The sequence below is a fragment of the Drosophila miranda genome, chromosome 4 (genome assembly GCF_003369915.1).
Source record: "Drosophila miranda strain MSH22 chromosome 4, D.miranda_PacBio2.1, whole genome shotgun sequence".
In the NCBI taxonomy this organism is placed as follows: Eukaryota; Metazoa; Arthropoda; class Insecta; order Diptera; family Drosophilidae; genus Drosophila; species Drosophila miranda.
This window is the reverse complement of record NC_046677.1, coordinates 31,171,802-31,192,619: the sequence shown is the minus strand read 5'-3', so window position 1 is coordinate 31,192,619 and position 20,818 is coordinate 31,171,802. Positions and strand designations below refer to the sequence as shown.

The following is a 20,818-nucleotide window of genomic DNA, read 5'->3' as shown; positions in this document are numbered from 1 at the left end:
CTTACTCTCTTCTTTTGTCTGAGAGCAGCCGATGAAGGCATCTCCCTCGTAACCCTGGTCGCAGCTGCAGTGAGCGGAGTGGGCGATGACCGTACAACGGGCGTTGTGTCCACAGACATTGGCACAGGGATTCTGGCACTTCTCATGGATGCAGGCCTTGTCCGAAGGACACTCGCTGCTCAGTGTGCACTCTGGCCGGCAATAGGGCGGACTGCCAATGTAGTTGGCCACACACGAGCAGACGGGGCGGTTCTGTTTGATCTGGCAAATGGAGTTGGGTCCGCAGGGCGAGGGCACGCACGGATTCTTGGGCAGATCCACCTCGCGACCCGGCTCGGGTATGGGAGAGCAGGCAACAAACGGATCTCCCTCGAACTTTTGCTCGCACGAGCAAATGGGATTGTGATTGAGCACCTCGCAGCGGGCTCCGACACCGCAGATACCGGGACATGGATCCGCGCATCTCTGGTTGAGACAGGCCTGGTTGGGAGCACACTCGGAGCTTACGACGCACTCGGGCTGGCAGACGGGCGGGGCTCCCTTGAAGTTTGGCAGGCAGGAGCAGGCGGCATATCCCTCGGGGGTGGCCAGACAGCGGGAATTGGGACCGCAGGGCGAGGGTTCGCACGGATGTGGCCTCACAATGGGCGGTGAAACGGGTGGCAGATAGTAAGGATTACAGGCAATGGAGGCATCTCCACTGTAACCCTCAGAACAGATGCACACTGGGGCATGGTTCACCACACGGCAGACGGCATTGATGCCACACACGCCAGCACAGGCTTCTACGCACTTGGAGTTCATGCAGGCCTTGTCCGCGGGACAGTCGCTATTGAGCACGCACTCTGGACGACAGCCAACATGTGGATCACCAAAGTATCCCTTGCGGCAGACGCAGGCGAGGCCACCGGGCGCCCGCTTGCATTCAGCATTGGCGCCGCACTGCAGCTTTGCGCAGCTTGGCGCTGGAGTTGGTACAATTGCCGATTGAATGGTGCACTGCTCGTATGGATTGCCATAGAGCCCTACGGGGCAGGAACACACCGGATTGTGTTCGTACACATTACACTGGGCACTGCGTCCGCAGGAGCCGGGGCAAGGATCGAGGCAGCGCTGACCCAAACAGGCACGATCGAAGGGACAGTCGGAGTTGGCCACACACTCGGGTCGGCAGCGTGGATTCTGCTGGGCATTGGGTCCAAAACAGGGATCACACAGTGCCACACCATCGCCATAGACCGAGCAGACGTCGTGCGGTCCGCAGGGTGACGGAGCACACGGGTCGCGCGACACGTTCTTCAAAATTCCAATCGGCACGCATTGAAGGAAGGCATCGCCGGCGAATCCGTCCAAGCAATGGCATACTGGCGTATGCTGGCGGACATTGCAAATGGCATTGATACCGCAAATAGCTCCTGCACAGGGATCCACGCACTTGTGGTTAATGCACGACAGGATCTCGCCGCAGTCCGAGTTGATGTCGCACTCCGGCTGGCAGCCCGACTCTGGATCGCCTAGGTAGCCGGGAATGCAGGAGCAGACGGCGCGATTGTTTAGCAGTTTGCACTCGCTATTGACGCCACAGGGACTGGGCACACACGGATTGGTCTTCGGATGGTCCAGGGCATAGCAACGGACTCCTGGGTTGCCAGTCAAGCCAGCATTGCACGAGCAAACGGGGTGATGCTCCTCAACGCGACAGTTGGCTCCATGGCCGCAAGCTCCGGGGCAGGGATCGTAGCAGCGGAAGCCCATGCAGGCTTTGCTGTGGGGACAATCGGCATCAACCTGGCACTCATAGCCGTGGCAGCCCACCAGCGATGTGGGATCACCGGAGAGACCTTCGGGACAAACGCAGGCGGTTTGTCCATCGCCGGCGACAACGCAATTGGCATTGGGTCCGCATGGATTCGGGTCACAGACGGTGCGACTTGGCTCGTGGCATCCTTGGTAGGCATCGCCGACATATCCTGAGCGACAGTAGCATTCCTCACGATTACCGGCCACATAGCAGTCGGCATTTCGGCCGCAAGGACCTGGCTGGCAGAGCTCAATTGACACCGCGGGCTTCTCGCACAGCCTGAAGGGATTTCCGATCTTGTTGTCCGGACAGTAGCACACTGGTTGGCGCGACGAGTCGCAGATGGCACCAGTGCCACAGGGGCTGGGATCGCACGGATTGATGGGCTCCACACAGCCACGAATGGTGTTGGGGCTCTCCACGTAACCCGGCAGGCAGGTGCACTTGGAGAAGCCGTTGCTCAGGACGGTGCACTGTGTGTTGGGGCCGCACGGCGACGGTCCGCATGGGTTCGACGGCAGCTCGCAGGCTATCAAAGGGGGCTGACCCTCGTATTCGGGCAGGCAGAAGCAGACGGATTGCCCATCCACGCGACGACATCCGGAGTTGGGTCCGCAAGGATTCGGTGTGCATTCATCGCCTTCCGGGACTGCATAATCAAGAGTAATTAGTTTTTTTTTTATTGGTAGTCCTTAAGGAATACTTACTGCAATTCTTGAATGGATTTCCTGTGAGTCCCTTGGGACAGTAGCAAATGGGATTGCCGTTGTCCAGTTCGCACAGGGCACTGAGGCCACAGGGATTGGGATCGCAGGGATTCTGCGGCGGACTGCAGCCCACCTGGGGATTTCCATTGTATCCAGGCGGACACTTGCACACCCCACGATGGTTGATCACATCGCAGAGTGCAAAGGCGCCGCACTGACAGGGCGATGCACACTTTCCATTGATGCAGGCCTGACTAGAATCGCACTCGGTGTCGGCACGACATCCCTGCAGCGGCGAACACTGCACATATGCATTGCCCAGGAAGCCGGGCAGACAGCGACAATCAGTTCCGTGGTTGATTGGTACGCACTCGGCATTCTCGCCACAGGAATCCTCTTGGCAGGGATTGATGCAGCGACGGTTGAGGCGATCGCAGAGTTTCGTCGGTGGACAGTCCTCGTTGTATTGGCAGACATGGGTGCGTGCTATTGGTTTGGGTTACGATTACGGGTGCGATATTCGGGTTGTACGGTTGTGGGTGTATTTATAGTTGAGGTGTCGGGACGGTACAAGTTTTATACATGGTGTATACGTGGTGTACGGGTATTTGTACAGTGTATATGAAAGAGAGAGCGTTTGGGAAACGAAACGATGTGTAAGATTAGCAAAGGATTCCTTGGAGGACAACAGAGATGTGCCATATACTGTGTGCTATAGCGCTTTAGCGATACTAACCTGGCTGACAGCCGACAAGTCCATTGCCCTGGAAACCATCGGCACAACTGCAGTCGGCCGCATGGTTGGTGTTGATGCAAATGGCATTCGTGGCACAGGGATCGTGAACATCGCATGGATGCTGGCATCTTTCATTGATGCAAGCCTCCGTCACTCCGCAGTCGGAATTGTCTGTGCATTCAACTTGAAAGTGAAGGAATTTTATTAACATATGTCGGACATAATTCCATGGTAATTATCTTTCGTTTAGTTTATCGCATTGAAATGATTTTTAATTGATTAATTTGATTAGTGCCTTACTTGAGGTTTCGGTGGGCACACACTTGACCATCGGATTGCCCTCATGTCCCTGCGGACAGGTGCAAATGGGTCGATGACTCTTAGCCGTACACTTGGCACTCGCGGCACATATCTTGGCAAATTCGCACGGATCCTGGCACAGACCCATGTAACAGGCCTCGCTCTCAATGCAATCGTTGTTCGATTGGCAGGGCTCTGGTGTTTTCGGTGTACCCGGTGGCTCTACTTGTTAGAAAGAATTTAGTGAGTTAAAGGAGTTAAGTAATTGATGAAGGTTTTAAAAATGATATTAAATGCTTTCAATAATATGTACAGGGGCTATGGCTAAGGTATGTACAATTTTTACAAAATTATTTGGTAAAATGCCAGATCACAAAAACAAGCCCTATACATAAGTATTTATATATGTACAATAGATGCGCTCTTGCCACTTTAGGATCTTTTTTTAACATACATTTATTAGGAACAGTGTCGAAGAGTGATTTGTGTGTAAGAGATCTGCAAGAATCCACTCAAAATTTTACTCTTTTGGAATGGAATGTATTGAAGCTACATACGCTCGAAATAAGTTCGAATGAATGAGTGTGTGAATTCATTCAGATAATGAAAAAAACGAGTGAAAAAGTGAAAAGAGTAAGACGTAAGAGTAAGAGGCATGAATTCATTGAGTGAAAATGAGGGATTGTTCCGAATTCCGAAATGGCAAATGGCTTTGCTTTCATTTCGTTGTTGTCTCACACTGGCACACAAATATTTAACTCATTAATTTTGAGTCTAAAGACTTATGTACATGTGGTGGATTTCTGCAGACCTAAATTTTGTGTGCTGGAAAGATCCCAAAGTGGCGTGCATTTCACGTATAAATTTGGTAAATAAAAATACCTTTCTTACGGCAATTGCCCAGCTTACAGTGCTCGTTAGGAGCACAGTTAGTATCTACTGTACATGGGTTAATTAATGAGATGTCAGTAGTGGTGGTGGCGTTGTTGCCTCCCAGTGGGACAATAATTGTGCTGTAGATCTCCGTTGTGGTGCCATCAGTGGTTGGCAGCTCGGTCGGCCAGGTTGTTGTCGCATCGGGCACTTCATTGGATGTATCCAAACGCGTGGTCTTCATCTTTGGCGTCGTTGTGGTTCGCCGTTGACTGTCGCCGGCCACGTCTTCGCCACGCAACTTCGTCGTTGCCACCGATGGCCTTGCCGTCGGTGTATCGGTTATATTGTTCTCTCCATCGCGGTACCGCCTTGTGGCATCCGTGTGGGATGTTGTGCTTTCGGTGTCTGGTGGCTTATTCTTACTGGTTGTTTGGTTAGTAGCGCTTGTGGATGCTGTGCTCGATTCAGTGCTAGTGAAGGTAGTGGTGGTGGTCGGTGTCGGTGTTTTGACACTTTTGTTTGGGTTAGCAGTTGTTGTGGTTGTGGTTGTAGTTGCAGTTGTTCTTGGTGTTGGTGTTGGTCTCTTGGTTGTTCTTGGTTTCTTGGTAGTACTAGTTGTTATTGTTACATTAGCTAAGGAGAGAGACGGGTATTTACACGGGTAACCGGGAGGTTATTTTATATTAGACATATATGTACACATTATATTTACACTTTTAGTGTTAAGTATTTAGTATTAATTAGCTAGGATTTTTGAGACAGGACTTACCCTTGATACAAGCACCAGTGGTGGGATCGCAATTTGCACCCGGCGGACAGTGCTCGCACCCAGGAGTGCGACCCATTTCTGCCAAAATTCAATAGCATTACGCATTAAAATTTCCACTTAGTTTGTTTTTAGAAGAAGCACATACCTGCAGAGCACAAAGGCTGATGGTTGAGAACTCGACAGTCTTCGGTACGGCTGCAGGGATTACTGTAGGTACAGGGATCCACGCAAAGCGCATTGATGCACGCCTGCTGGGTGGGACACTCATCACTCGATGCGCAACCGATTTCTGTTGGTGCCAGAGATTTATGCGATTAGTTGGGTTCAGCTAGAAAAATCTCATAGTTTCGCACACACGTGCATTAATATATTGGTCGGTAAAATGTAAGTCATTCCCTTGATCAAGAATCCTGTTCGGTAGGTAGTTTCTCTTTCATTAATTCATTTCAATGCAGTTAGTATTAGAATTCTTCTATTTTCAATATTGGTTCTTTAGTCTCTATAATTTTTGCCACATTAAATACTAGCAGGCGTTATACATTAGTTAAATATATGTATTATATTTTAGTTGTAAGCTGTTGCTTCAAACAACATATACACATGCAAAAGCATTAGGGGGTTAGTGCATTTTTTATTTAAGTGCTATTTCCTACAGTATCCATTTATCTACTAGGGTTTTTTGGGGTTATAAATTAGTAAACCATCTACCACATGCAGCTAATACAGACAAATACACTTACGGTACATAATAATGTTCAACTAAAACGAGTATATGTACTAAATACAACAAAAGTCAACACAGATTAAAACACACAAAAATTGAAAAGGTGTCGGTCACGCCGAGAGAGAACATGCGAATGGAAATCATAGTTCCAGAACGATAATTGATAACGATAAACATTCAAGATGATGAAAAAGGATTTGGATTTGATTTGATGAGATTTGCAGCAGGCAGGCAGATGACAAGCAGGCAACTAAAACATGAACGAGCAACATTGCAAACATTAAGAGGACATGCAAACGACTGAACGCTAGACGGTGAGGAGAACCCCAATGGATTGTCATTCATGGGCCGGTTCGAACTATCTCAGGTGTAGTATTGCAGCTGGTGGTGAAGAAGATTGATTGGTGGGTGGGTGGATTGATTCGGTGCAAAAACGTTGAACGAAGGACAGCCAGAAGAGAAGCAGTACGAGCAATAAAAAGAAAGGGAGCGGAGACAAATGTGAAGGAAGAAGTAGCGCACGATAACCGCAAAGGCACAAAGAACACACGAGGGGATTGCGAGGAATAATAAAACAAATGCTAGCATGCACGTGCCCCCACAAATCGGATGGCTGCTCATACATGAACATACATATAGGAGTATATGCCACAAGTAGAGAAGGGTGATGGCTGGAAATCCAAAAGTAGAGATAGACTGAAGTGGGCGCCTACGATCTGCCAGTTATATGTATTGGCGTTGAAAGTAGTCGGCGCCACGATACCGCAACCCTGTGGTTCCTTGCAATTCATTCATTAATGATTCGATATCAAGACTTACACAACTTATATACACAACTTTAGTTACCTGCTTTCATAGAGCAATCGGGTCTATTTACATCAGCGGCGGTATCACAAAAGCACATTGTGGTGTGGTTCAATGTACGACAGACAGTCAAATTTTGCACAGTGCAAACATTTTGATAGTACTCACAAGGTGATATGCATATGCCTGCCACACAAGTCTCATCGTCAGAGCAGTCGTTTTCAGTCATGCAATTTATTGTCGGAGTAATAGTCACAGTTCTTTCGGTGGCATTTGGCATACCAACCGCAGAAACAGGCGTCACTACCGATATAGGAGTGGGCTCTGTTTCCTTTGAAGCAATTGGGATGGTGGATCTATTGAATGAACTAAGAGTTGGCATAAGCCTTGCCGGTACTTCTGTAGTATAATCGGTCATTCCCATTTGGGTAGTATCTCCTGGAAGGGATGTGCTTGCTTCAGAAGCAGATGTTGGCATAGTTGTTTCCCTAGAGATCGGTACTACAGTTGGTACCTTTTTAGGAGCTTCTTCTGTAGTGTAATCGGTCATTCCCATTCGGGTAGTATCTCTTGGAAGGGATGTGGTTGTTTCAGAATCCGATGTTGGCATAGTTGTTTCCCTAGAGATCAGTACTACAGTTGGTACAGTCCTAGGAGCTCCTTCTGTTGTGTAATAAGTCATTCCCATTCGGGTAGTATCTCCTGGAAGGGATGTTGTGGTGTCAGAAGCAGATGTTAGCCTGGTAGTTTCCCCAGATATCGGTACTACAGTTGGTACAGTCTTAGGAGCTCCTTCTGTAGTGTAATCGGTCAGTTCCATCTGGGTAGTATCTCTTGGAAAGGATGTGGTTGTTTCAGAAGCCGATATTGGCATAGTTGTTTCCCTAGAGATCGGTACTACAGTTGGTAGCTTTTTAGGAGCTTCTTCTGTAGTGTAATCGGTCATTCCCATTCGGGTAGTATCTCTTGGAAGGGATGTGGTTGTTTCAGAATCCGATGTTGGCATAGTTGTTTCCCTAGAGATCGGTACTACAGTTGGTACAGATTTAGGAGCTTCTTCTGTAGTGTAATCGGTCATTCCTATTCGGGTAGTATCTCTTGGAAGGGATGTGGTTGTTTCAGAATCCGATGTTGGCACGGTTGTTTCCCTAGAGAGGGGCTTAAGCGAGGATCTTTCGATTGGAACTACAGTTGATACAGTCCCCGGCACACCTTCTGTGGTGTAATGGGTCATTCCTATTCGGGTTGTTTCTTGTGGAAGGGATGTTGTTGTGTCAGAAGCAGATGTTGGCATAGTTGTTTCCCTAGAGATCGGTACTACAGTTGGTCCAGTCCTAGGCGCGCCTTCTGTTGTGTAATCCGTCATTCCCATTCGAGTAGTATCTGCTGGAAGGTATGTGGTTGTTTCAGAAGCAGATGTTGGCATAGTTGTTTCCCCAGATATCGGTAATACGGTTGGTCCAGTCCTAGGAGCTCCTTCTGTTGTGTAATCGGTCATTCCCATTCGAGTAGTATCTCCTGGAAGGGATCTTGTTGTGTCAGAAGCAGATGTTGGCAAAGTTGTTTCCCCAGATATCGGTACTACAATTGGTCCAGTCCTAGGAGCTCCTTCTGTTGTGTAATCGGTCATTCCCATTCGAGTAGTATCTCCTGGAAGGTATGTGGTTGTTTCAGAAGCAGATGTTGGCAAAGTTGTTTCCCCAGATATCGGTAATACGGTTGGTTCAGTCCTAGGAGCTCCTTCTGTTGTGTAATCGGTCATTCCCATTCGAGTAGTATCTCCTGGAAGGTATGTGGTTGTTTCAGAAGCAGATGTTGGCAAAGTTGTTTCCCCAGATATCGGTAATACGGTTGGTTCAGTCCTAGGAGCTCCTTCTGTTGTGTAATCGGTCATTCCCATTCGAGTAGTATCTCCTGGAAGGTATGTGGTTGTTTCAGAAGCAGATGTTGGCAAAGTTGTTTCCCCAGATATCGGTACTACAGTTGGTCCAGTCCTAGGAGCTCGTTCTGTTGTGTAATCGGTCATTCCCATTCGAGTAGTATCTCCTGGAAGGTATGTGGTTGTTTCAGAAGCAGATGTTGGCAAAGTTGTTTCCCCAGAGAGCAGTACTACAGTTGGTACAGTCCTAAAAGCTCCCTCTGTTGTGTAATCGGTCATTCCCATTCGGGTAGTACCTCCTGGCAGGGATGTTGTGGTGTCAGAGCCAGATGTTGGCCTGGTATTTTCCCTAGATATCGGCACTACAGTTGGTCCAGTCCTAGGAGCTCCTTCTGTTGTGTAATCGGTCATTCCCATTCGAGTAGTATCTCCTGGAAGGTATGTGGTTGTTTCAGAAGCAGATGTTGGCAAAGTTGTTTCCCCAGATATCGGTACTACAGTTGGTCCAGTCCTAGGAGCTCCTTCTGTTGTGTAATCGGTCATTCCCATTCGAGTAGTATCTCCTGGAAGGGATGAGGTTGTTTCAGAAGCCGATGTTGGCATAGTTGTTTCCCTAGAGATCGGTACTACAGCTGGTACAGTTTTAGGAGCTTCTTCTATAGTGTAATCGGTCATTCCCATTCGAGTAGTATCTCCTGGAAGGGATGTGGTTGTTTCAGAAGCCGATGTTGGCATAGTTGTTTCCCTAGAGATCGGTACTACAGTTGGTACAGTTTTAGGAGCTTCTTCTATAGTGTAATCGGTCATTTCCATTCGGGTAGTATCTCTTGGAAGGGATGTGGTTGTTTCAGAATCCGATGTTGGCACGGTTGTTTCCCTAGAGAGGGGCTTAAGCGAGGATCTTTCGATTGGAACTACAGTTGGTACAGTCCCCGGCACACCTTCTGTGGTGTAATCGGTCATTCCCATTCCGGTAGTTTCTTGTGGAAGGGATGTGGTTGTTTCAGAAGCAGAGGTTGGCATGGTTGTTTCCCTTGAGATCGGTACTACTGTTGGTACAGTCCTAGGAGCTCCTTCTGTTGTGTAATCGGTCATTCCCATTCGAGTATTATCTCTTGGCAGGGATGTGGATGTTTCAGAAGCAGATGTTGACAAAGTTGTTTCTCCAGATATCGGTACTACGGTTGGTCCAGTCCTAGGAGCAACTTCTGTTGTGTAATCGGTCATTCCCATTCGAATGGTATCTCCTGGAAGGTATGTGGTTGTCTCAGAAGCCGATGTTGGCATAGTTGTTTCGCTAGAGATTGGTACTACAGTTGGTACAGTCTTAGGAGCGTCTTCTGTAGTGTAATCGATCATTCCCATTCGGGTAGTATCTCTTGGAAGGGATGTGGTTGTTTCAGAATCCGATGTTGGCACGGTTGTTTCCCTAGAGAGGGGCTTAAGCGAGGATCTTTCGATTGGAACTACAGTTGGTACAGTCCCCGGCACACCTTCTGTGGTGTAATCGGTGATTCCTATTCGGGTTGTTTTTTGTGGAAGGGCTGTTGTTGTGTCAGAAGCAGATGTTGGCATAGTTGTTTCGCTAGAGATCGGTACTACAATTGGTCCAGTCCTAGGCGCGCCTTCTGTTGTGTAATCCGTCATTCCCATTCGAGTAGTATCTCCTGGAAGCGATGTGGTTGTTTCAGAAGCCGATGTTGGCATAGTTGTTTCCCTAGAGATCGCTACTACAGTTGGTACAGTTTTAGGACCTTTTTCTGTAGTGTAATCGGTCATTCCCATTCGGGTAGTATCTCTTGGAAGGGATGTGGTTGTTTCAGAATCCGATGTTGGCACGGTTGTTTCCCTAGAGAGGGGCTTAAGCGAGGATCTTTCGATTGGAACTACAGTTGGTACAGTCCCCGGCACACCTTCTGTGGTGTAATCGGTCATTCCTATTCGGGTTGTTTTTTGTGGAACGGATGTTGTTTTGTCAGAAGCAGATGTTGGCATAGTTGTTTCCCTATAGATCGGTACTACAGTTGGTCCAGTCCTAGGAGCTCCTTCTGTTGTGTAATCGGTCATTCCCATTCGAGTAGTATCTCCTGGAAGGGATGTGGTTGTTTCAGAAGCCGATGTTGGCATAGTTGTTTCCCTAGAGATCGCTACTACAGTTGGTACAGTTTTAGGAGCTTCTTCTGTAGTGTAATCGGTCATTCCCATTCGGGTAGTATCTCTTGGAAGGGATGTGGTTGTTTCCGAATCCGATGTTGGCACGGTTGTTTCCCTAGAGAGGGGCTTAAGCGAGGATCTTTCGATTGGAACTACAGTTGGTACAGTCCCCGGCACACCTTCTGTGGTGTAATCGGTGATTCCTATTCGGGTTGTTTCTTGTGGAAGGGCTGTTGTTGTGTCAGAAGCAGATGTTGGCATAGTTGTTTCGCTAGAGATCGGTACTACAGTTGGTCCAGTCCTAGGCGCGCCTTCTGTTATGTAATCCGTCATTCCCATTCGAGTAGTATCTCCTGGAAGCGATGTGGTTGTTTCAGAAGCCGATGTTGGCATAGTTGTTTCCCTAGAGATCGCTATTACAGTTGGTACAGTTTTAGGACCTTCTTCTGTAGTGTAATCGGTCATTCCCATTCGGGTAGTATCTCTTGGAAGGGATGTGGTTGTTTCAGAATCCGATGTTGGCACGGTTGTTTCCCTAGAGAGGGGCTTAAGCGAGGATCTTTCGATTGGAACTACAGTTGGTACAGTCCCCGGCACACCTTCTGTGGTGTAATCGGTCATTCCTATTCGGGTTGTTTCTTGTGGAATGGATGTTGTTTTGTCAGAAGCAGATGTTGGCATAGTTGTTTCCCTATAGATCGGTACTACAGTTGGTCCAGTCCTAGGAGCTCCTTCTGTTGTGTAATAGGTCATTCCCATTCGAGTAGTATCTGCTGGAAGGGATGTGGTTGTTTCAGAAGCCGATGTTGGCATAGTTGTTTCCCTAGAGATCGCTACTACAGTTGGTACAGTTTTAGGAGCTTCTTCTGTAGTGTAATCGGTCATTCCCATTCGGGTAGTATCTCTTGGAAGGGATGTGGTTGTTTCCGAATCCGATGTTGGCACGGTTGTTTCCCTAGAGAGGGGCTTAAGCGAGGATCTTTCGATTGGAACTACAGTTGGTACAGTCACCGGCACACCTTCTGTGGTGTAATCGGTCATTCCTATTCGGGTTGTTTCTTGTGGAACGGATGTTGTTTTGTCAGAAGCAGATGTTGGCATAGTTGTTTCCCTATAGATCGGTACTACAGTTGGTCCAGTCCTAGGAGCTCCTTCTGTTGTGTAATCGGTCATTCCCATTCGAGTAGTATCTCCTGGAAGGGATGTGGTTGTTTCAGAAGCCGATGTTGGCATAGTTGTTTCCCTAGAGATCGCTACTACAGTTGGTACAGTTTTAGGAGCTTCTTCTGTAGTGTAATCGGTCATTCCCATTCGGGTAGTATCTCTTGGAAGGGATGTGGTTGTTTCCGAATCCGATGTTGGCACGGTTGTTTCCCTAGAGAGGGGCTTAAGCGAGGATCTTTCGATTGGAACTACAGTTGGTACAGTCCCCGGCACACCTTCTGTGGTGTAATCGGTGATTCCTATTCGGGTTGTTTCTTGTGGAAGGGCTGTTGTTGTGTCAGAAGCAGATGTTGGCATAGTTGTTTCGCTAGAGATCGGTACTACAGTTGGTACAGTTTTAGGAGCTCCTTCTGTTGTGTAATCGGTCATTCCCATTCGAGTAGTATCTCCTGGAAGGGATGTGGTTGTTTCAGAAGCCGATGTTGGCATAGTTGTTTCCCTAGAGATCGCTACTACAGTTGGTACAGTTTTAGGAGCTTCTTCTGTAGTGTAATCGGTCATTCCCATTCGGGTAGTATCTCTTGGAAGGGATGTGGTTGTTTCAGAATCCGATGTTGGCACGGTTGTTTCCCTAGAGAAGGGCTTAAGCGAGGATCTTTCGATTGGAACTACAGTTGGTACAGTCCCCGGCACACCTTCTGTGGTGTAATCGGTCATTCCTATTCGGGTTGTTTCTTGTGGAACGGATGTTGTTTTGTCAGAAGCAGATGTTGGCAAAGTTGTTTCCCCAGATATCGGTACTACAGTTGGTCCAGTCCTAGGAGCTCCTTCTGTTGTGTAATCGGTCATTCCCATTCGAGTAGTATCTCCTGAAAAGGATGTGGTTGTTTCGGAAGCCGGTGTTGCCAAAGTTGTTTCCCCAGATATCGGTAGTACAGTTGGTCCAGTCTTAGGAGCTCCTTCTGTTGTGTAATCGGTCATTCCCATTCGAGTAGTATCTCCTGGAAGGTATGTGGTTGTTTCAGAAGCAGATGTTGGCAAAGTTGTTTCCCCAGATATTGGTACTACATTTGGTACAGTCTTAGGAGCTCCTTCTGTTGTGTAATCGGTCATTCCCATACGAGTAGTATCTCCTGGAAGGGATGTGCGTGTGTCAGAAACTGAAGATGGAAGGGTAGTTTCCCTAGAGATCGGTACTACTGTTTGTACAGTCCTTGGAGCTCCTTCTGTTGTGTAATCGGTCATTCCCATTCGAGTAGTATCTCCTGGAGGGGATGTGGTTGTTTCAGAATCCGATGTTGGCATAGTTGTTTCCCTAGATATTGGTACTACATTTGGTACAGTCTTAGGAGCTCCTTCTGTTGTGTAATCGGTCATTCCCATACGAGTAGTATCTCCTGGAAGGGATGTGCGTGTGTCAGAAACTGAAGATGGAAGGGTAGTTTCCCTAGAGATCGGTACTACAGTTTGTACAGTCCTTGGAGCTCCTTCTGTTGTGTAATCGGTCATTCCCATTCTAGTAGTATCTCCTGGAGGGGATGTGGTTGTTTCAGAAGCCGATGTTGGCATAGTTGTTTCCCTAGAGATCGGTACTACAGTTGGTACAGTTTTAGGAGCTTCTTCTGTAGTGTAATCGGTCATTCCTATTCGGGTAGTATCTCTTGGAAGGGATGTGGTTGTTTCAGAATCCGATGTTGGCACGGTTGTTTCCCTAGAGAGGGGCTTAAGCGAGGATCTTTCGTTTAGAACTACAGTTGGTGCAGTCCTAGGAGCTCCTTCTGTTGTGTAAACGGTCATTCCCATTCGAGTAGTATCTCCTGGAAGGGATCTTGTTGTGTCAGAAGCAGATATTGGCAAAGTTGTTTCCCCAGATATCGGTACTACAGTTGGTCCAGTCCTAGGAGCTCCTTCTGTTGTGTAATCGGTCATTCCCATTCGAGTAGTATCTCCTGGAAGGGATGTGGTTGTTTCAGAAGCCAATGTTGGCATGGTTGTTTCCCGAGAGATCGGTACTACAGTTGGTACAGTTTTAGGAGCTTCTTCTGTAGTGTAATCGGTCATTCCCATTCGGGTAGTATCTCCTGGAAGGGATGTGGTTGTTTCAGAAGCCAATGTTGGCATGGTTGTTTCCCTAGAGAGGGGCTTAAGCGAGGATCTTTCGATTAGAACTACAGTTGGTACAGTCCTAGGAGCTCCTTCTGTTGTGTAAACGGTCATTCCCATTCGAGTAGTATCTCCTGGAAGGGATCTTGTTGTGTCAGAAGCAGATGTTGGCAAAGTTGTTTCCCCAGATATCGGTCCTACAGTTGGTCCAGTCCTAGGAGCTCCTTCTGTTGTGTAATCGGTCATTCCCATTCGAGTAGTATCTCCTGGAAGGGATGTGGTTGTTTCAGAAGCCGATGTTGGCATAGTTGTTTCCCTAGAGATGGGTACTACAGCTGGTACAGTTTTAGGAGCTTCTTCTGTAGTGTAATCGGTCATTCCCATTCGAGTAGTATCTCCTGGAAGGGATGTGGGTGTGCCAGAAACTGAAGATGGAGGGGTAGTTTCCCTAGAGATCGGTACTACAGTTGGTACAGTTTTAGGAGCTTCTTCTATAGTGTAATCGGTCATTCCCATTCGGGTTGTATCTCTTGGAAGGGATGTGGTTGTTTCAGAATCCGATGTTGGCACGGTTGTTTCCCTAGAGAGGGGCTTAAGCGAGGATCTTTCGATTGGAACTACAGTTGGTACAGTCCCCGGCACACCTTCTGTGGTGTAATCGGTCATTCGTATTCGGGTTGTTTCTTGTGGAACGGATGTTGTTTTGTCAGAAGCAGATGTTGGCATAGTTGTTTCCCTATAGATCGGTTCTACAGTTGGTCCAGTCCTAGGCGCGCCTTCTGTTGTGTAATCGGTCATTCCCATACCGGTAGTTTCTTGTGGAAGGGATGCGGTTGTTTCAGAAGCAGAGGTTGGCATGGTTTTTTCCTTTGAGACCGGTACTACAGTTGGTACAGTCCTAGGAGCTCCTTCTGTTGTGTAAACGGTCATTCCCATTCGAGTAGTATCTCCTGGAAGGGATGTGGTTGTTCCAGAAGCCGATGTTGGCATAGTTGTTTCCCTAGAGATGGGTACTACAGTTGGTACAGTTTTAGGAGCTTCTTCTGTAGCGTAATCGGTCATTCCCATTCGAGTAGTATCTCCTGGAAGGGATGTGGTTGTTTCAGAAGCAGAGGTTGGCATGGTTGTTTCCTTTGAGATCGGTACTACAGTTGGTACAGTCCTAGGAGCTCCTTCTGTTGTGTAATCGGTCATTCCCATTCGAGTATTATCTCCTGGCAGGGATGTGGTTGCTTCAGAAGCAGATGTTGACAAAGTTGTTTCTCCAGATATCGGTACTACGGTTGGTCCAGTCCTAGGAGCTCCTTCTGTTGTGTAATCGGTCATTCCCATTCGAATAGTACCTCCTGGAAGGTATGTGGTTGTTTCAGAAGCCGATGTTGGCATAGTTGTTTCCCTAGAGATTGGTACTACAGTTGATACAGTTTTAGGAGCATCTTCTGTAGTGTAATCGGTCATTCCCATTCGGGTAGTATCTCCTGGAAGGGATGTGGGTGTGTCAGAAACTGAAGATGGTAGGGTAGTTTCCCTAGAGATCGGTACTACAGTTTGTACAGTCCTATGAGCTCCTTCTGTTGTGTAATCGGTCATTCTCATTCGAGTAGTATCTCCTGGAAGGTATGTGGTTGTTTCAGAAGCAGATGTTGGCATAGTTGTTTCCCTAGAGATCGGTACTACAGTTGGTACAGTTTTAGGAGCTTCTTCTGTAGTGTAATCGGTCATTCCCATTCGAGTAGTATCTCCTGGAAGGTATGTGGTTGTTTCAGAAGCAGATGTTGGCACGGTTGTTTCCCTAGAGAGGGGCTTAAGCGAGGATCTTTCGATTGGAACTACAGTTGGTACAGTCCCCGGCACACCTTCTGTGGTGTAATCGGTCATTCCCATTCTGGTAGTTTCTTGTGGAAGGGATGTGGCTGTTTCAGAAGCAGAGGTTGGCATGGTTGTTTCCTTTGAGATCGGTACTACAGTTGGTACAGTCCTAGGAGCTTCTTCTGTTGTGTAATCGGCCATTCCCATTCGAGTAGTATCTCCTGTAAGGGATTTGGGTGTGTCAGAAACTGAAGATGGAAGGGTAGTTTCCCTAGAGATCGGTACTACAGTTGGTACAGTCCTAGGAGCTCCTTCTGTTGTGTAATCGGTCATTCCCATTCGAGTAGTATCTCCTGGAAGGGATGTGGGTGTGTCATAAACTGAAGATGGAAGGGTAGTTTCCCTAGAGATCGGTACTACAGTTTGTACAGTCCTAGGAGCTCCTTCTGTTGTGTAATCGGTCATTCCCATTCGAGTAGTATCTCCTGGAAAGTATGTGGTTGTTTCAGAAGCAGTTGTTGGCAAAGTTGTTTCCCCAGATATCGGTACTACAGTTGGTCCAGTCCTAGGCGCGCCTTCTGTTGTGTAATCGGTCATTCCCATTCCGGTAGATTCTTGTGGAAGGGATGCGGTTGTTTCAGAAGCAGAGGTTGGCATGGTTGTTTCCTTTGAGATCGGTACTACAGTTGGTACAGTCCTAGGAGCTCCTTCTGTTGTGTAATCGTTCTTTCCTATTCGAGTAGTATCTCCTGGAAGGGATGTGGTTGTTTCAGAAGCCGATGTTGGCATAGTTGTTTCCCTAGAGATCGGTACTACAGTTGGTCCAGTTCTAGGCGCGCCTTCTGTTGTGTAATCGGTCATTCCCATTCCGGTAGTTTCTTGTGGAAAGGATGCGGTTGTTTCAGAAGCAGAGGTTGGCATGGTTGTTTCCTTTGAGATCGGTACTACAGTTGGTACAGTCCTAGGAGCTCCTTCTGTTGTGTAATCGGTCATTCCCATTCGAGTAGTATCTCCTGGAAGGGATGTGGGTGTGTCAGAAACTGAAGATGGAAGGGTAGTTTCCCTAGAGATCGGTACTACAGTTGGTACAGTCCTAGGAGCTCCTTCTGTTGTGTAATCGGTCATTCCCATTCGATTAGTATCTCCTGGAAGGGATGTGGGTGTGTCAGAAACTGAAGATGGAAGGGTAGTTTCCCTAGAGATCGGTACTACAGTTTGTACAGTCCTAGGAGCTCCTTCTGTAGTGTAATCGGTCATTCCCATTCGGGTAGTACCTCCTGGCAGGGATGTTGTGGTGTCAGAGCCAGATGTTGGTCTGGTATTTTCCCTAGATATCGGCACTACAGTTGGTCCAGTCCTAGGAGCTCCTTCTGTTGTGTAATCGGTCATTCCCATTCGAGTAGTATCTCCTGAAAGGGATGTGGTTGTTTCGGAAGCCGGTGTTGACAAAGTTGTTTCCCCAGATATCGGTACTACAGTTGGTCCAGTCTTAGGAGCTCCTTCTGTTGTGTAATCGGTCATTCCCATTCGAGTAGTATCTCCTGGAAGGTATGTGGTTGTTTCAGAAGCCGATGTTGGCACGGTTGATTCCCTAGAGAGGGGCTTAAGCGAGGATCTTTCGATTGGACCTACAGTTGGTACAGTCCCCGGCACACCTTCTGTGGTGTAATCGGTCATTCCTATTCGAGTTGTATCTTGTGGAAGGGATGTTGTTGTGTGAGAAGCAGATGTTGGCACAGTTGTTTCGCTAGAGATCGGTACAACAGTTGGTCCAGACCTAGGCGCGCCTTCTGTTGTGTAATCGGTCATTCCCATTCGGGTAGTACCTCCTGGCAGGGATGTTGTGGTGTCAGAGCCAGATGTTGGTCTGGTATTTTCCCTAGATATCGGCACTACAGTTGGTCCAGTCCTAGGAGCTCCTTCTGTTGTGTAATCGGTCGTTCCCATTCGAGTTGTATCTCCTGGAAGGGATGTGGGTGTGTCAGAAACTGAAGATGGAAGGGTTGTTTCCCTAGAGATCGGTACAACAGTTGGTACAGTCCTAGGAGCTCCTTCTGTGGTGTAATCGGTCATTCCCATTCGGGTAGTAGCTCCTGGAAGGGATGTGGTTGTTTCAGAAGCCGATGGTGGCATACGTGTTTCCCTAGAGATCGGTACTACAGTTGGTACAGTTTCAGGAGCTTCTTCTGTAGTGTAATCGGTCATTCCTATTCGGGTAGTGTCTTGGGGAAGGGACGTTGATGTTTCTGAAGCAGATATTGGAATGGTAGTTTTCCTAGAGATGGGTGTAAGTGTCGATCTATCGTTTGCTACTACTGGTTGTACAGTTTCCATTCGAATATCTATCGGAATCGTTGCTGATTCGGATTTTGTAGATGTTTCGAAGGAAATTGATGCCGTTACTGTTGGAGCTGTGCTGGTGCTTTGTTCCGTGAATAGGGTTGTCGTTTTATTTTCATCTGGGACTATGGTGGTCAGATCGTCAGTTATTGATACTGCGGTATTTGTTTCTGTAGTAGGAAAACTGGATGTATCTGGAGCGGATGGTGTAGTGTCAATTGCAAGGTGCTTGGTAGTTTTGTACGATTCCGTTGTCGTGTTATAAGATACTGTTGTTTCCTCCTCAGCTTCTATATCGGTATAACGTGTTCGCATTTCGGTTTGATTTGCCAATTGCATAACCGTGTACTTAATACTGACTGATTCCGTTGTAGTTTCGATCGGTTCGTCTGTCAAATTGGTGGGTATGCAGTTCGCAGTAGTGCTGTTGTTGGTCAAAGTCTTGGGGCATATGCATGTGGTAACCTTATGAGCTAGGGTGACGCACTTCATCGCGCCCACACAGAGTGTGTGACAGGGATCGATACATTGACCAGACGATCCACATTGTTGCGCTTCACTGCAATCTTCGTGTGAGGTACAGTTGCCACCTGGCATATCTGCTTGGTTTTTGGTTTTTTTTTTTGTTTAGATAATTTTTTGGGTTTTTGAGTGGAGTATTTTGTACATAATTCAAAATAAAAGTATAAGATTTAAAAAATAAAATACGTTAAAATATATACAAATTTTTACCAGTTTATATAAAGGATATAGAAAGTGTATAGCTACAACAAAAAAGAGGTTGGTGCACTATATATATATACAGAGGGGTAGGGGGGTACGGTACCTAGAAAAATACTCTTTGAATTTTCATTCTACTAATTCTTTTGCATACAACTGCAAAACTGTAGGGGAACTTCGAAGCTTTATCAACTATTTACGGTTAATTTCAAATTAGGAACAAACTTCTTTACTATTAGTTAGCTACATATTGGTTTGGTTTTTGTTTGTTTGGTTGTTTTTTTTTTTTTACCATTAGTAGTACATTTGTTACCGTTTATCATAGAATCATAGGTTAAGATTTTCATAGTATTCAAGAGGCATTTTTATTAAATTGATTAATATCACGGTGAGCATGAGCGTGTGTGAATGTTCAGAAGAGTTTTGCTTGTATTTATTGTGTTTTCATGTTACTATTGTTTGCGTTTGGATAGATCAGATGCATAGATCTACACTTTGGTCAACGCTTTTCTTGGATTATGGTGCATTAGCATCGTCACAGGTGCTAGTGGCGCAAAGCGTTTAACTTGGGGCTTGTTATAGTCGCTGGACACGGGGGAGCTGGCCCACACTTTTGGCTTGTAACTAAGCTTTCTGTTTCTATGGACCATATCGATAAGCAAAAGATTTATACGAGTACAGGCGGCAGTTAGTTTCTCAGTCCTATGTACATTTACACACAAAAATCTCTCGAGAAACAGATTGACGAGGCGTGAAACTTTAGATAGGAATATCAAGTCAATATATTTTGTCGGGTAAATCGGGTAAATTTTTGTGTTTCTTGTGAGGGGACAGACAATAAGACAGAGCTAGGCAAAAAGGTGAGAGCGTGTGTGAGAGACAGTAAGAGAGAGAGTGGTAGGTGGTGGTAGAGAGAAGAAGGCGGGAAACAGAGATACAATATTCGAGAGACAGAAAGGCACTCTCTTGCGGCATGGAGCCAAAGAGTGGTTGGTGAGAGAGAGTACGTTTGTGCTTTACCTTTTTGACATCCATATTTGGCATCGGCTATAAATCCAGGTGGGCAGAATTTACATATCGGCTTGTGATCCTCGACAATGCATGGCGAGTTGGGGGCGCATGTTGCAAACTTGCAAGGATCGACGCACTGCAGTTTACGGCAAGCAAGGCCGGCCGGACAGCCAGCGTCCCGCAGGCAAATGGATATCGAGGGCTGACAGTCCCGCATGCAGATGCACACGGGCTTGTGGTTTTGCACCTCGCAGGACTTGTTCTCGGCACAGACCGGTGCCCGGCCCAACGGCACAATACAGGGGTTCCGGCATTTGCCATCCGTGCAGGCCATATTCGAGGCGCAGTCATCATCGCGATAGCATTCCCGCTTATCCGGTGCACACGTCAGTTCTCCGTATTCGTTGACTATGAAGCCCGACTTGCAGATGCAAACGGGCTGGTGGCGTCGTGTCTCGCACTTCTTGTTGCTCTCGCAAATGAAGAGGGGATTGTTGCATGGATCTGTGCATTGGCCGTACTGGCCGCACTGCAATGTCTCCGGGCACTCGTTGTCACTGGAGCATGGTATCTGCTCCTTGGTCTTGGCGTCCATGTCATCGGTGAGACAATTGGGATCGGGCTTGCACTCTACTTCGGGCCGGCCGATGTGACAACTTGGACAGGAGCAGCGCGGACGATGCAAAACAGTTTTGCACAGCGCATTCGAGCCGCACGCGCCACGCATTGTACAAGGATCGCTGCAGTGTCCTTGGAGGCAGGATTTTTCACTGGGACAATCCGTATCTGAGTAGCATTGTTCGGTGTCTATAACATAACATTCAGCAGGCGGGAAGAACGAGAGAGAGATAGACAGGAGTTGTTTTTTTTTGGTTGGTTTTAAATGTTAATCGTTGGTGGTTTCGTGGGTGCATTCGTCTA

General features: G+C 47.2%; 1 protein-coding gene across 26 annotated transcripts in view; it reads right to left on the bottom strand.

Moving 5' to 3' along the window:
• LOC108161947 overlaps window positions 1-20,818 on the bottom strand; it is a 134,999-nt gene that overhangs the window by 50,205 nt on the left and 63,976 nt on the right. For 7 of the 26 annotated variants that reach the window (XM_033393996.1, XM_033393994.1, XM_033393995.1 and 4 more), the window contains 8 exons: window positions 19,907-20,704; window positions 5,335-5,478; window positions 5,190-5,267; window positions 4,427-5,053; window positions 3,545-3,766; window positions 3,245-3,427; window positions 2,509-2,994; window positions 6-2,450 (listed from right to left, as the gene is read on the bottom strand). In XM_033393996.1, the coding sequence (XP_033249887.1) occupies window positions 6-2,450; window positions 2,509-2,994; window positions 3,245-3,427; window positions 3,545-3,766; window positions 4,427-5,053; window positions 5,190-5,267; window positions 5,335-5,478; window positions 19,907-20,704 (4,983 nt within the window). Of the gene's footprint in view, window positions 1-5; window positions 2,451-2,508; window positions 2,995-3,244; window positions 3,428-3,544; window positions 3,767-4,426; window positions 5,054-5,189; window positions 5,268-5,334; window positions 5,479-6,759; window positions 18,797-19,906; window positions 20,705-20,818 lie in introns of those variants that run through there. The other 19 variants (XM_033393990.1, XM_033393991.1, XM_033393988.1 and 16 more) reach the window with 13 other exon arrangements.